Source organism: Scyliorhinus canicula, chromosome 1 (assembly GCF_902713615.1).
Source record: "Scyliorhinus canicula chromosome 1, sScyCan1.1, whole genome shotgun sequence".
In the NCBI taxonomy this organism is placed as follows: Eukaryota; Metazoa; Chordata; class Chondrichthyes; order Carcharhiniformes; family Scyliorhinidae; genus Scyliorhinus; species Scyliorhinus canicula.
Genome location: NC_052146.1, coordinates 79,130,605 through 79,145,849, shown reverse-complemented (window position 1 = coordinate 79,145,849; position 15,245 = coordinate 79,130,605). Strand labels below are relative to the sequence as shown.

General features: G+C 47.2%; 1 protein-coding gene across 1 annotated transcript in view; it reads right to left on the bottom strand.

Moving 5' to 3' along the window:
* LOC119964350 (glutathione hydrolase 5 proenzyme-like) overlaps positions 1 to 4,797 on the bottom strand; it is a 117,600-nt gene extending 112,803 nt beyond the window's left edge. The window contains exon 1 of the mRNA XM_038793720.1: positions 4,358 to 4,797. Within this exon, the coding sequence (XP_038649648.1) occupies positions 4,358 to 4,527 (170 nt within the window). The 5' untranslated portion in view covers positions 4,528 to 4,797. The remainder of the gene's footprint in view (positions 1 to 4,357) is intronic.
* Between the last annotated feature and the right edge of the window lie 10,448 nt (positions 4,798 to 15,245).

The window sequence follows — 15,245 nt, the reverse complement described above, 5'->3', positions numbered from 1 at the left end:
CTTTGGGCTAGTTAAAGCTCCTCTTTTAATTTAACCTCGTCCTTAGGTTCCCTGGTTAGTCAAGGATGAAAGTTTCTCGCTGAGTTTTTGTTTCTTATTGGAATCTATTTTTGTTGCAATATTTTGAATTGTTTCTTTAAATGTTTCCCACTGTTTATTCACCTTTTAGTCTATTTACCCATCAACCTCCCTTCAGCCTTCCTTAAACTAGCTTTGTGTAACGTTTTAGCAAAATGTGTGGATTATCCAACCACAGGAAATTCTGGGTATATGTTTTAGAATGTTTTGTCATGGGTATTACATTGCAAAGAGACAAGCTTCACAATTTACTTTTTTAAAAATAATTTTAGAGCACCCAATTCTTTTTGCAATTAAGGAGCAATTTAGTGTGGCGATTCCACCTACTCTGCACATCTTTGGGTTGTGGGGGCGAAACCCACACAAACACGGTGAGAATGTGCAATCTCCACACGGACAGTGACCCAGAGCCGGGATCGAACCCGGGTCCTCAGTGCCATGAGGCAGCAGCGCTAACTAATGCGCCACCGTGCCACCCGCTTTACAATGTACTTAAGTGATAGTTTAATTGCTTCAACTTTCAGTTACACAATGTCAGTTATGGCAAAGCAGGACATAGAGAAAGAAGCTGGTTTCTGCCATCAATGAAAATGAAAAAATGAAATGAAAATCGCTTATTGTCACAAGTAGACTTCAATGAAGTTACTGTGTAAAGCCCCTAGTCACCACATTCCGGCACCTGTTCGGGGAGGCTGGTACGGGACTTGAACCGTGCTGCTGACCTGCCTTGGTCTGCTTTAAAAGTGAGCGATTTAGCCCAGTGAGCTAAACCAGCCCTAGTTAGCAGCTGTGGATCATCTCTGTGGAGGTAATAAAGCTGTGGTTTCAAGCACCGTTGCAAATACCTGAGTTCCAACCTGACACTCTCAGTGCAGCACTCAATAATATTTTTTTCAAATTTCCAATTAAAGGGCAATTTTAGCATGGCCAATCTGCCTATTCTGCACATCTTTGAGTTGTGGGGGTGAGACCCACGCAGATACAGGAAGAATGGGCAAACTCCACACAGACAGTGACCTGTGGCCGGGATTGAACCCAAGGCCTCAGCACGTGAGGCAGCAGTTCTAACCACTGTGCCACCGTGTCGCCCCGCAGTACTTCAGTAATATCGCAGTGAAGCTAAGGTGGAGGTTGTGGATAGGTAATCATAGAATCCCTACAGTGCAGGAGGAGGCCATTGGCCCAATGCATCTGCACCAAACATCCAGGCCCATCCCCCTGCCCCACGCCCGCACATTGATCATGGACAATCCACCTAACCTGCACATTTTAGGACAACAAGGGGCAATTTTAGGATGGCCAATCCGCCTAATGTGCACATTTTTGGACTATGGGAGGAAACTGGAGCACCCAGAGGAAACCCACGCAGACACGGGGAGAATGTGCAAACTCCACACAGACAGTCACCCAAGGCCGGAAATTAACGCAGGTCCCTGGCGCTGTGAGGCACCACTGAACCACCGCGCTGTGAGTTGGGCTCTGGAGTTTTGCTGTGTAATAACAAGTGGGTTATGGAGTCTTGCTGGGTAATAGGGCTCTGGAATCTTGCTCCGTAATGAACTACAGTGCTCTGGGATCTTGCTGGGCAATGAGGGGTGGGGCTCTGGATTCTTGCTCTGTACTGAGATGCAGGGTTCTGGGGTCTTGCTGTGTAATGGGGAGCGGGGATCTGGAGTCTTGCTGTGTAATGGGGAGCGGGGCTCTGGGGTCTTGCTGTGTAATGGGAGCGGGGATCTGGAGTCTTGCTGTGTAATGGGGACCGGTGCTCTGGAGTCTTGCTGTGCAATGGGGACCTGGGCTCTGGGGTCTTGCTGTGTAATGGGGAGCGGGGCTCTGGGATCTTGCTGTGTAATGGGGACCGGTGCTCTGGAGTCTTGCTGTGCAATGGGGACCTGGACTCTGGGGTCTTGCTGTGTAATGGGGAGCGGGGCTCTGGGGTCTTGCTGTGTAATGGGAGCAGGGCTCTGGAGTCTTGCTGTGTAATGAGGAGCGGGGCTCTGGGGTCCTCTGTGTAATGGGGAGCAGGGCTCTGGGGTCTTACTGTGCAATGGGGAGCGGGGCTCTGGCTGTGTAATGGGGAGCAGGGCTCTGGAGTCTTGCTGTGTAATGGGGAGCGGGGCTCTGGGGTCTTGCTGTGTAATGGGGACCGGTGCTCTGGAGTCTTGCTGTGCAATGGGGACCTGGGCTCTGGGGTCTTGCTGTGTAATGGGGAGCAGGGCTCTGGCTGTGTAATGGGGAGCGGGGCTGTGGGGTCTGGGTGTGTAATGGGGAGAAGGGCTCTGGGGTCCTCTGTGTAATGGGGAGCAGGGCTCTGGAGTCTTGCTGTGCAATGGGGACCTGGGCTCTGGGGTCTTGCTGTGTAATGGGGAGCGGGGCTCTGGGGTCCTCTGTGTAATGGGAAGCGGGGCTCTGGGATCTTGCTGTGTAATAGGGAGCGGGGCTCTGGAGTCTTGCTGTGTAATGGGAGCAGGGCTCTGGAGTCTTGCTGTGTAATGAGGAGCGGGGCTCTGGGGTCTTGCTGTGTAATGAGGTGCGGGGCTCTGGGATCTTGCTGTGTAATGGGGAGCGGGGCTCTGGGGTCTTGCTGTGTAATGGAGAACGGGGCTCTGGGGTCTTGCTGTGTAATGGGGAGCGAGGGTCTGGGGTCTTGCTGTGTAATGGGGAGCGGGGCTCTGGGGTCTTGCTGTGTAATGGGAAGCGGGGCTCTGGGATCTTGCTGTGTAATGGGGAGCGGGGCTCTGGGATCTTGCTGTGTAATGGGGAGCGGGGCTCCGCGGTCTTGCTGTGTAATGGGGAGCAGGGCTCTGGCTGTGTAATGGGGAGCGGGGCTGTGGGGTCTTGCTGTGTAATGGGGAGCGGGACTCTGGGCTCTGGCTGTGTAATGGGAACCTGGGCTCTGGGGTCTTGCTGCGTAATGAGGAGCGGGGCTCTGGGCTCTGGCTGTGTAATGGGGAGCGGGGCTCTGGGGTCTTGCTGTGTAATGGGGAGCGGGGCTCTGGGATCTTGCTGTGTAATGGGGAGCGGGGCTCTGGGGTCTTGCTGTGTAATGGGGAGCGGGGCTCTGGGATCTTGCTGTGTAATGGGGAGCGGGGCTCTGGGATCTTGCTGTGTAATGGGGAGCGGGGCTCTGGGGTCTGGAATGGGGAGCAGGGCTCTGGCTGTGTAATGGGGAGCGGGGCTCTGGGGTCTGGCTGTGTAATGGGGAGCGGGGCTCTGGGCTCTGGAATGGGGAGCGGGGCTCTGGGCTCTGGAATGGGGAGCGGGGCTCTGGGCTCTGGAATGGGGAGCGGGGCTCTGGGCTCTGGAATGGGGAGCGGGGCTCTGGGCTCTGGAATGGGGAGCGGGGCTCTGGGCTCTGGAATGGGGAGCAGGGCTCTGGCTGTGTAATGGGGAGCGGGGCTCTGGGCTCTGGAATGGGGAGCGGGGCTCTGGGCTCTGGAATGGGGAGCGGGGCTCTGGGCTCTGGAATGGGGAGCAGGGCTCTGGCTGTGTAATGGGGAGCGGGGCTCTGGGCTCTGGAATGGGGAGCGGGGCTCTGGGCTCTGGAATGGGGAGCGGGGCTCTGGGCTCTGGAATGGGGAGCAGGGCTCTGGCTGTGTAATGGGGAGCAGGGCTCTGGGGTCTGGAATGGGGAGCGGGGCTCTGGGCTCTGGAATGGGGAGCAGGGCTCTGGCTGTGTAATGGGGAGCGGGGCTCTGGGCTCTGGAATGGGGAGCGGGGCTCTGGGCTCTGGAATGGGGAGCGGGGCTCTGGGCTCTGGAATGGGGAGCGGGGCTCTGGGCTCTGGAATGGGGAGCAGGGCTCTGGCTGTGTAATGGGGAGCAGGGCTCTGGGCTCTGGCTGTGTAATGGGGAGCGGGGCTCTGGGATCTTGCTGTGTAATGGGGAGCGGGGCTCTGGGATCTTGCTGTGTAATGGGGAGCAGGGCTCTGGCTGTGTAATGGGGAGCGGGGCTCTGGGATCTTGCTGTGTAATGGGGAGCAGGGCTCTGGCTGTGTAATGGGGAGCAGGGCTCTGGCTGTGTAATGGGGAGCGGGGCTCTGGGATCTTGCTGTGTAATGGGGAGCAGGGCTCTGGCTGTGTAATGGGGAGCGGGGCTCTGGGATCTTGCTGTGTAATGGGGAGCAGGGCTCTGGCTGTGTAATGGGGAGCAGGGCTCTGGCTGTGTAATGGGGAGCGGGGCTCTGGGATCTTGCTGTGTAATGGGGAGCAGGGCTCTGGCTGTGTAATGGGGATCGGGGCTCCGGGGTCCTCTGTGTATTTACACTGGAAGCTCTTACCTGCCGATTTCCGAGCATTCTTTCGAGTCCGCCGCCACTGCCGCCGTTGAGTAGAGGTTGTGTCCCCGGGGGCAGTGCAGTTTCCAGAGCAGCAGCACTGCTGTCAGGGCGGCGAGAAGCACCGCCACGAGAAGCACAACAAGGCAACAGCAACTCCTCCTGTTCTTCATTCTCCTGTCCCGAGGGTCCGCACTCTCAATCGCTCTCTCCCTGTTTCTTCACGGTCTCAGTCACTGAGCCTTTCTCAGTATGTCTCCCTCTTCCGTGTCTGGATCTCCCGCTGCTTCTCACCTTGTGTGTGTCTGCAAGCTCTGTGTCTATGTCTCTCTGCGTTTCTATGTCTCTGCGTTTCTCTCACTTTCTGCGGGTTCTGCGTCTCTATTTCCCTTTATTTCTATCTGGGACCTGCTATCCTTCTCGCTCGCCCCTATATTCCTCGCCTCCAGTTGGTGGGCGGGGGGATTTTGCTTTCGTCCCATTTCCTGGTAACAGCTTTCGAATTTCTTGCAAGTCCATAACTGCACGAAGTTGTTGAAAATATTTGAACCCACTGTGCCAACAATTCAAACATTTCGGAGCTGAAAACCACCTTTGTGGGGTTGCAATGACACAGATTTGTGGTTTAATGAAAAGTCTGCCTGGTTTAGATCATAGAATTTACAGTGCAGAAGGAGGCCATTCGGTCCATCGAGTCTGCACCAGCCGTTGGAAAGAGCACCCTACTTAAACCCACACCTCCACCCTATCCCTGTAACCAGTAACCACACATAACCTTTTTTTGGGATCTAAGGGCAATTTATCATGGCCAATCCACCTAACCTGCACGTTTTTGGATTGTGGGAGGAAACCGGAGGAAACACGTGAAGACACGGGGAGAATGTGCAGACTCCGCACAGACAGTGACCCAAGCCAAAAATCGAAACTGAGACCCTGGAGCTGTGAAGCAACTCTGCTAACCAACTGTGCTACCGTGCTGCCTGGGGTTTTATGAATGTTGATTGAATCGTGGAACCAACTACGACAGCATTTTGGATTAACCAAAATGTCTGTTATGGCCCCCATCTGCAACAACCACAGGTTCACGCCGGCCATAATGGGCACCACCTTATGGTGGGGGGGGGGGGGGGACATTGTCAATTTGGGACTTCTACACTGACAACAGACTGACAACACTGGAGGAACTAGCAGAGAAGTTCCAGGGGGAAAGGAACTAAGATCTATGCAGGTCGAAAACTTCTTACGTAGGGAAACAAGGACATACCCACGGCCATCACAACAATCACTGTTAGAGGATCCATGGAACGCGAACATCTTAGGGAAGGGGAACTGTGGTCACTTGTATGGGTGACTACTGGGAAAGACACACACACCATTTGACAAGACATGAGAAAAATGGGAGGAAGACCGAGGGTTTGAAATAGGCTGGGGACTCTAGAGCGAAGCACTGCACAGGGTCAACTCCACCTCCCCGTGCGCAAGGCTAAGCCTAAGGCAGCTAAAAGTGGTACACAGAGCTCACTTAGCCAGAACCCGAAAGAGCAGGTTCTTCTCGGTGGTGGTGGACAGATACGAACGGTGCCAAGGAGGCTCAGCCAACCACCCCCACATGTTCTGGTCTTGCCCCAGACTTGCTGGGCACTGGACAGCCTTCTTTAAGGCAATGTCCAAAGTGGTGGGGATGAGGGTGGAACCATACCCGAGAGTGACAGTCTCCGGGGTGTCAGAACAGCCGATCTCTTCATGGGGAGGAGGACCAACGCCCTTGCCTTTGCCTCCCTGATCACTCGCTGGAGAATCCTGCTCGGCTGGTGGTCAGCAGCACCACCCAAAGCTGCCAGATTGGCTGTCCAACCTGTCGGAATTTCTCCACCTGGAGAAAAGTAAATTCACCATCCAGGGGTTCGAAGAGAACTTCCACAAAATGTGGGAGCCATTCACCCAGTTGTTCCAACACCTGTTTGTAGCCAACAGCCAATAATCCAGAGGGAGAGAGGTGGAAGCCACAGTAAAACAACAAACACAAACGAAAAGATGAGTGGGGAATAAAGAGGCATGGAGCCCCAACATTCCCAACAAACATCATAATACACGGCATCATGCCACCCCAACAGGAACAGGATATAAGGACAGGTGAGGGAAGAGGGCCGCCAGACTATTAGATGGGGAGGGGGTGGGTCAGGAAGAAAAGGGGGAGAGGGAGGCAGGGGACCCAGTTAGAACGAGACGCCTACTGGAGAACATAGAACAAGAAGCTGTAACCATTGTAAATAACCAAAAACAACCAATGTAAATAACGGAGAAAACAATGTATGTATATTTTTGTTTTCGGTGCATGTTCATGATTATCTGTATGTTAATCTGTATTTTTTTTAAATGAATGTTGACTGGACTGGAGAACAAGTCCCCTCATCCAGCCATCTTCCTCATCCACCTTGGTTTCCTGGAATGAGTTTCATTCTCCCCCACTCTCCATTCCCTTTCAGAGCTGCCTAAAACTCTGCTAGCCGGGTCCGAACTCACACACAGTCTTGTTCACTCATCACTGCTGCACTCACTGACCTCCTCTGGATTCTGAGCTCTGTAATTCCTCACCAAGCTGGCCAGGTGTCTCGGTCACTCTTACTGCTAGCCATTGGCATATTGAAAGGATTTTGCAGGTTGATATTCAACCTGTTTGACCACGTTATACACGCACCTCCCCATGCCAAAATTTACAGTTCGTACATCTTTAAGAAGGTGAGCAAGATACAAGAAATTTGATGCCACACTTGATGATACACTTTCAGACAGGCTGGTTTGTGGATTACGCAGTGAAGTAATTCAAAGGAAGCTGCTTACTGTGAATTATTTAACTCTAAATGCTGCTGTGGAAGTTGCCACTCTATGGAGCTAGCAACAAAAGAAGCTTCACAGATTGGGGCTGGAGCGAAGATCCACAAAATGGATACCGCAAGGAACACGGCTGCAAAGCTGCAACCATGTCACCCATGTACACAGGTTGGAGTAAATGCTGGAGTAAAACTGTGGTGATTTGACACCAAAAAGGTAGTTGAAATGTGTTGTGAAAGTTAATCTTCTTTAATATATAAAAATAGCGAAGTTTAAAATACAGTATGGACTCAAAACCAAAAGCAGCTCGTTAGACATCGAAATAACATAATAGAATTTGAACTAACAACAGTTAAAAATGAGTATACACAGGAACCAACAACTAATGATGTCACAGCACTCACTAGTGACATGAGCAATTGATTTCAATAAGAAGCATAGTAATAAGACTCTATAACACTTCTCCTCCCCACTTTACTTTTAATTTCCCTTAAAGACGGAAGTACAATTAAACTAATACATAAGTCTTTCAGAGCTTTGTGACTACACTGTGATCTGCGTAATACCACTGGTGACTCTGTCAAATCTGATGATGCTTGACTTAGTTCAACTGAGCAGGGGTAGGTTGAGAGACTGTGCATGACTGTCCCTCATGCAGTAGTGTCCACTGGAAGTCCTGGTACAACAGGAACCACCTCTTGTTGAATTTCCACAGCAGCATTTCCTTCCATTGTGTTATCTGAAACGTTTGCTGGCCAGTGCTGGTTACTGCCAAAATTCCTGATAGAAGCACAATCGGTCAGGTTTTAACATCTCTCCTAGATCATAGAATTTACAGTGCAGAAGGAGGCCATTCGGCCCATTGAGTCTGCACCGGCTCTTGGAAAGAGCACCCTACCCAAGTTCAACACCTCCACCCTATCCCCATAACCCAGTAACCCCACCCAACACTAAGGGCAATTTTGGACACTAAGGGCAAATTAGTATGGCCAATCCACCTAACCTGCACATCTTTGGACTGTGGGAGGAAACCGGAGCACCCGGAGGAAACCCATGCACACACGGGGAGGAGGTGCAGACTCCGCACAGACAGTGACCCAAGCTGGAATAGAACCTGGGACCCTGGAGCTGTGAAGCCATTGTGCTATCCACAAGGCTACCGTGCTCCCGAGCATGATAATCATGTCTCTCCTTCTGCTTTTCTTCTCTCCTTCCCACATTTGTTTTGACATCTGGATGTAGCAGATCAGGGTGAGCCTTCGGTCTTCTACCCATCAACAAACCAGCTGGTGGGAGTTATGTAGTTGTTTGTGGTGTGAGACGCGACTGAAATAGGAACTTTGAGAGCTTGGTCTCTAAAGTATCACCTGCCATCCTCTTCAATCCTTCCTTCAAGGTCTGAGCAGCTCGCTCAGCCAAACCATTTGAAGTTGAACGAAATGACACAGTACGCACATGGCGTATTCCATTCCTTTGCATAAACCCTTGTAACAACTCGCTCATAAATATTATACCGTTATCAGGTACAATTCCTGGACTGTATACAGGTTGGTTTTCTTGACCAATATATGGAGGAACCAACTAGACAGCAGGCCATCTTAGACTAGGTACTGTGTAATGAGAAGGGAATTATTGCCAATCTGGCTGTACAAGACCCCTTGGGGCTGAGCGACCTTAACATGATAGAATTTTTATCAAGATGGAGAGTGAAGTAGTTGATTCGGAGACTAGGGTGCTGAATATTAATAAAGGGAACTGTGAGGCGTGAGTTGGCCTTGATAGATTGGGGAGAGTTACTTAAAGGGGTGACAGTGGATAGACAATGGTAAACATTCAAGGAACGCATGGAGGAAGTACAGCAACTGCTCATTCCTGTCTGGCACGAAAGCAAAGGGGATAAGAGGGCCAATCCCTGGCTACAAAGGAAATTAGAAATAGTATCTGATCCAAGGAAGAGGCATACAGATTGGCCAAGAAAAATAATAGGTCCGGGGCAGGACGGTGGCGCAGTGAGTAGCACTGCTGCCCCACGGCACCGAGGTCCCAGGTTCGATCCCGGCTCTGGGTCATTGTCCGCATGGAGTTTGCACATTCTCCCCGTGTTTGCGTGGGTTTCGCCCCCACAACCCAAATATGTGCAGGGTAGGTGGATTGGCCACGCTAAATTGCCCCTTAATTGGAAAAAATGAATTGGGTACTCTAAAAAAATTTTTAAAGTTTAAAAAAAAAGAAAAATAATAGGTCTGAGGGTTGGGAGCAGTTTAGAATTCAGCAAAGAAGGACAAAGGGATTGATTAAGAAGGGGTAAGTACAGTACAAAAGGAAGCTTGCAGGGAACATAAAGACTGGCACTAAGAGTGTCTACAGATATGTGAAGAGAAAGAGATTGGTAAAGAGAAATGTAGGTCCACGACAGTCAGAAACAGGGGAATGCATAATAAGGGACAAAGAAATGGCTGAGCAATTGCATACATGCGTTGGTTCTGTCTTCACAAATGAAGACACAAATCAGATCCCAGAAATGTTGGAGAATGAAAGGTTTAGTGAGAGGTAAGAACTGAGGGAGATCAACATTAGTAGTGAAATGGTGCTGGGAAAACTGATGGGATTGAAGGCGGATAAATCCCCAAGGCCTGAGAATCTGCATCCCAGAGTGCTTAAGGAGGTGGCTCTGGAAATAGTGGATGCATTGGTGGTCATCTTCCGGGATTCTATAGACTCTGGAACTGTCACTGCAGATTGGAGGGTAGCTCACGTCCCTCTGATATTTAAAAAGGGAGGTAGAGAGAAAGCAGGGAATTATAGACTCCGTAAGCCTAACATCAGTAGTGGGGAAAATACTTGAACCCATTATCAAGGACTTTATAGCGGAACATTTAGAAAGCAGTGGCAGGATCAGTCAGAGTCAGCATGGATTAATGAAGGGAAAATCATGTTTAGCAAATCTGTTGGAATTCTTTGAAGAGGTAACCAGTATAGTTGACAAATATACCAGTCGATGTGGTATATTTGGACTTTCAGAAGGCGTTTGACAAAGTCCTGCAGAAGAGATTCTTTTTTTTTTTTTTTTTTTATAAATTTAGTGTACCCAATCATTTTTCCAATTAAGGGGCAATTTAGAGTGGCCAATCCACCTAGCTTGCACATTTTTGGGTTGTGGGGGCGAAACCCACGCAGACACGGGGAGAATGTGCAAACTCCACACAGACAGTGACCCAGAGCCGGGATCGAACCTGAGACCTCAGCGCCGTGAGGCCGCAGTGCTAACCCACTGCGCCACCGTGCTGCCCTGCAGAAGAGATTCTTGTGCAAAATTAAAGTGCATGGGATTGGGGGAAATGCATTGAGGTGGATTGAAAACTGGTTGGCAGAGAGGAAACAAAGAGTAGGGATTAATGGGTCCTTTTCAAATTGGCAGGCAGGAACCAGTAGGGTACCACAGGGATCGGTGCTGGGACACCAGCTATTCACAATATATATTAATGATTTCGATGAGGGAACAAAATGTAACATGTTAACATGTACTAGATGCTGTGGTATGAAGAGGCAAGAGTTCAGCTCCTTTTTCACCAACACACCTTTAATGGTTCAAACTCACTCTGCACAGAACTCTACAGATCATCACAAGCTCCAGAGTCCACCTGAAGCCCCTTTACATATCAGTGTCAATCATTGAACACTTAACATAAATGAGACAATCATTGAACACTTAACATAAATGAGACAACTAGTTGCAATGTCTCTTAACCCTTTACTTAACATAACATCTTAAATTTTGCAGATGATACCAAATTAGGTGGGAGGGTGAATTGTGACGAGGATGCAGGGATCCTACAGCAAAATCTGGACAGCTTGGGTGAGTGGGCAAATCAATAGCAGATAATTTGGATAAGTGTGAGGTTATTCATTTTGGAAGCAAAAACAAGAAGGCAGATTACTACCTGAATGGTCTTAAATAGGGAGAGGGGAGTGTGCAGCGGGACCTGGGTGTCCTTGTGCACCATTCGCTGGAGGTAAGCATGCAGGTGGTAAAGAAGGCTAATGGTATGTTGGCCTTCATTGCGAGAGATTTCGAGTACAGAAGCAGGGATGTGTTGCTGCAATTGTACAGGGCCTTGGTGAGGCCACACCTAGAATATTGTGTGCAGTTTTGGTCTCCTTCTCTGCGGAAGGATGTTCTTGCTTTCGAGGGAGTGCAGCGAAGATTTACCAGACTGATTCCAGGGATGGCGGGACTGCCATATGAGGAGAGATTGACTAGGTTGGGATTGTTCTCGCTGGAGTTCAAAAGAATGAGGGAGATCTGTTGTATCTTGTGGATTTGAATCCGCCAAGTGTAGTATCTTTGAATTTGATGAAGTTTTGTTTAATTTACGGTTGCCGGTTGTTGTTGAGACATTGCTGAGACTCAGTAGAAATTCAAGTTAAAAACTTGTCAGGTGCAAATAAGAATTGTTTTATTGAAGTTCATTGGTTACAACTTGAAAATGATTTAAAAGGTAGTTTGTAGACAATTTGATTTTCTTCAACGAATCACAGGAATTATCTTCTGAGACAATAGCCTGAACACAACTTTAAAAGTCAAAGGCTGAAGTCAAAGTATGAAAATGGAATAGGAATACAGAACTCTTTTCTAATTCTCTTCCTTTACTTTCTCTCTCTCTCTCTCTTTCTGTCTTGTTCTCTTTGTCTCTTTCCTGTCTCATTCTCTCTGTCTCTTTCTGTCTTTCTTTCTTCTTGTCTTTCTTGTCTTCTTGTCTTCTTGTCTTCTTGTCTAAAATGGTGGCCAAATCATCCATGGATATACTCTTTCATATCTGTCTTAAGCGATCCGATCACACCCCAATATAATCCTAATTGGTTTAAGCTATATTCAAAACACATTTGATTTGATAACAAGCCATCCATCCTCCCAATGCAACGCCACTTCCAATTGTTGCTTATCTGCAACAATTGAGACGTTAGTCATCTCATCATGCTATTATTCCGAAAATATAAATGAAACTGTATTTTGACACAGTCTAAAATGTTTCAGCTTGCATACGTTATGGAATGTGGTTCAGGCTGTTATCACAAGTGGCCAGAAATCAGAACAATGGAGCCTTTAATTATACCACCTTACAACCCATGGGATTTCGCTGCTGCCCTTGAAAGAATGTGATGTTTTTATCAGTGGTTCTGTTTTTCCCAAACACATGTCTGAGTTTGGAAGTTGTATATTTCTTTCATTTTAAAACTAGGATTTAATATTTCTGTCTTAAACAGTCTTCTTACCTATATTAAGTGTATTTAAAATACCTGACTTCTACAGTCGCCCCTTTGATAAATCGAAAGATCAAGTGAGATATATCAGAATAAGATAAAAGATATCATTAAAGCGATAGGATAGGTAAAAGCGCAAAGAATAATTCATTCATATTGTCATTGCAGATTTAAACAATAGAATGGAAACTTAGTATTGCAACAAGTATTTCAACAATAATCATTAAAATTCTTAAAGAATAATTATTACAAAATAACAATTAATGAATTAGTCAAATTTGATGCTACAGATTCAGTATTAATAGATTATACAAATAATTGATTGATATTACGGTTAACATTTCAACAAAAGTATTTCACCTCAAATTCATCAATTGGGGGTGCAGTAGGGTTAGTGTGAATCATTCTGACAGTTGGCCCCCTGCGCTTAGCGAATAGTTCTTTGATGCACGTAGCACATAGTCATATAAATGATGAATCCAGCTGCACAGGAGAATAGGATTATTCTCATTATGGACATTCCTGTGTGTCCAAACCACCCGCAAATTCTATCCCAGAGAGAGAGAACTTGGGATGGATCAAGTTTTTTGATTTCTTTTTGGATATGTAATACCAAATCTTTAACTTCTTCAGAGTTATCAGGAATGAAAGTGCAACATTCTGCACCAATCAGGGCGCACGTGCCACCGTTTTCGGCTAGCACATAGTCAAGTGCCATTCGATTTTGCAATACCACGGTTCGAATTGTTCGCATTTCGTCAGAGATTTTGTCTAGGGCAGTGGCAGTGTATTCTGCCACATCTTGTATGATGGTTGTTATTTTATTTAACTCATTCTCCATCCTTACTTCCCAATAGAAAGGAATGAATCTAGCAAAAATTGCATCGCTAAAGGTGATAGAACGTTTTTTTCTTTGAACAGTCATTTCTGAAATATGCAGGAGATTAGTCACATGACGAATGGCAGGTACCATGTATCCTAAATAGCAAGATCCTGACCAGGATCTTGGGAGCCAGGGATATGCTTTATCATCACAAATAAAATAAGTTCCATTATAAGCAGAATATGAGTAAATATATTCTAAGAGCCATTGGTCTTCGAATGTTTTATTATTTCTGAGGTTAGGTATGCCTGTTATCCTTGAGGACCGCATAACTCTTTCTAAGCGGTCGTTAGTACATTTAAAAGCTGTGTTAACATCTACATAGTTAGTACAATTACTATTACCCATTGGTATCCCTTTAGGGTCCTTACTGATGAGGCAAATTGATCCTTTTTGTTTAATATTAGTTGGGAGGTTAAGATGTTGAGGTTTTTTGTCAGGGTTAAATTGAAGTTGGTGCCATCCTGAAAAGGTGTTTAGTGGATAGCCTGCAGATTTCCATAAGTTAATAGATTTTTGGATGTCAACCTGGTACCTCCCATTTTCACATGTATATGCTCCAGAACGGGTCACCACAGAGCGAGGGACACTTTGATAAATGTACCATTCTGCTGTTTCTGAAGCATTAAAGGGAATAGTTAGAAAGGGAATACCCTCCCCTGAGTTAATAGGGGTTGCAATGCATACCCAACAATTAGAAATGTTAAAGTTTTCAGCATATACCTTAGCTGTGTAAAGGAATGTGTTCTTATTCATTTCTGATACAACATTCACAAAGTCAATCAAATAACTGAAAATTAAAATTGCGGCAAACATTTTACTTGTACGCGCGCTTCACGTGCGATGCGTGAATCCAACTTTTCTTTCCTTTTAACTTAACAGCGGATTGGGTGGTGAGAAGGATTACGAAAGGACCTTCCCACTTTGATCCCAAAGGTTCCTTTTGCAGCTTTTTGACGTACACTTCTTCACCGGGCACCAGGTCGTGTCCACCCTCCGGAGGATCACCCCACGCAGCTAACACCTGTTGAGAAGCAAAGCTAACAGCATTTGTTAGATTTTGACAGTAAGACAGCAAAGCATCACTCATTAAATGACAGTCTGCTTTCCTCAAGTCAATAGTTCCTGGCAGAGACATTGGTCTGCCTGTGATGATTTCAAAAGGGCTCAGGCCTGTTGTTCTACTTGGTGTTGCTCTAATGCTGCATAATACTATTGGCAAAGCTTGGACCCAATTCATGCCTTCCTGGCTGTATTTAGACAGCCTTTCTTTCAAAGTTCGATTCATACGTTCCACTTGTCCTGATGATTGTGGATGATAAGGACAGTGTAAATTCCAGTTAATGTTTAGTAGTTTACAGACTTCCCTACAAACAGCTCCTGTAAAGTGGGTTTCATTGTCTGAGTCAATGCTAGCTGGTACTCCCCATCTGGGAATAAAGTCTTGGCATAACACTTTGGCTGTATGGGCAGCTGTCCCTCTTCTAGCTGGAGCAGCTTCCACCCATCTGGAGAATTTATCCACTATTACAAGCACGTCATTGTACAGTTGACATTTAGGAAGAGTGATGTAATCTACTTGTAAGTCCTGGAATGGACCTGCAGGAGCAGGAGCTCTTAATTGAGGCATTGATGTTATAGGACCCAAGTTATTCTTTTGACAGGTTACACATCGGTTTGCTACCAATTGTGCATGTTTTTTGAATCCTTTACCACACCAACTTCTGTGGAATCGATCCATCATTTGTTGAGGTGATATGTGTCCCCATGAATGAATTTGTTGAGCTAAGAAGGGCATTAGTGATTGCGGTGCGGCTGGTCACAAAGCTAGCTTTGCAAAAGCACAAATTACCCAGGAAGAAGTTGTTTACTTGGGACAGAAAATTTCCAAAGGCAAAAGGGAACTTACTCAGG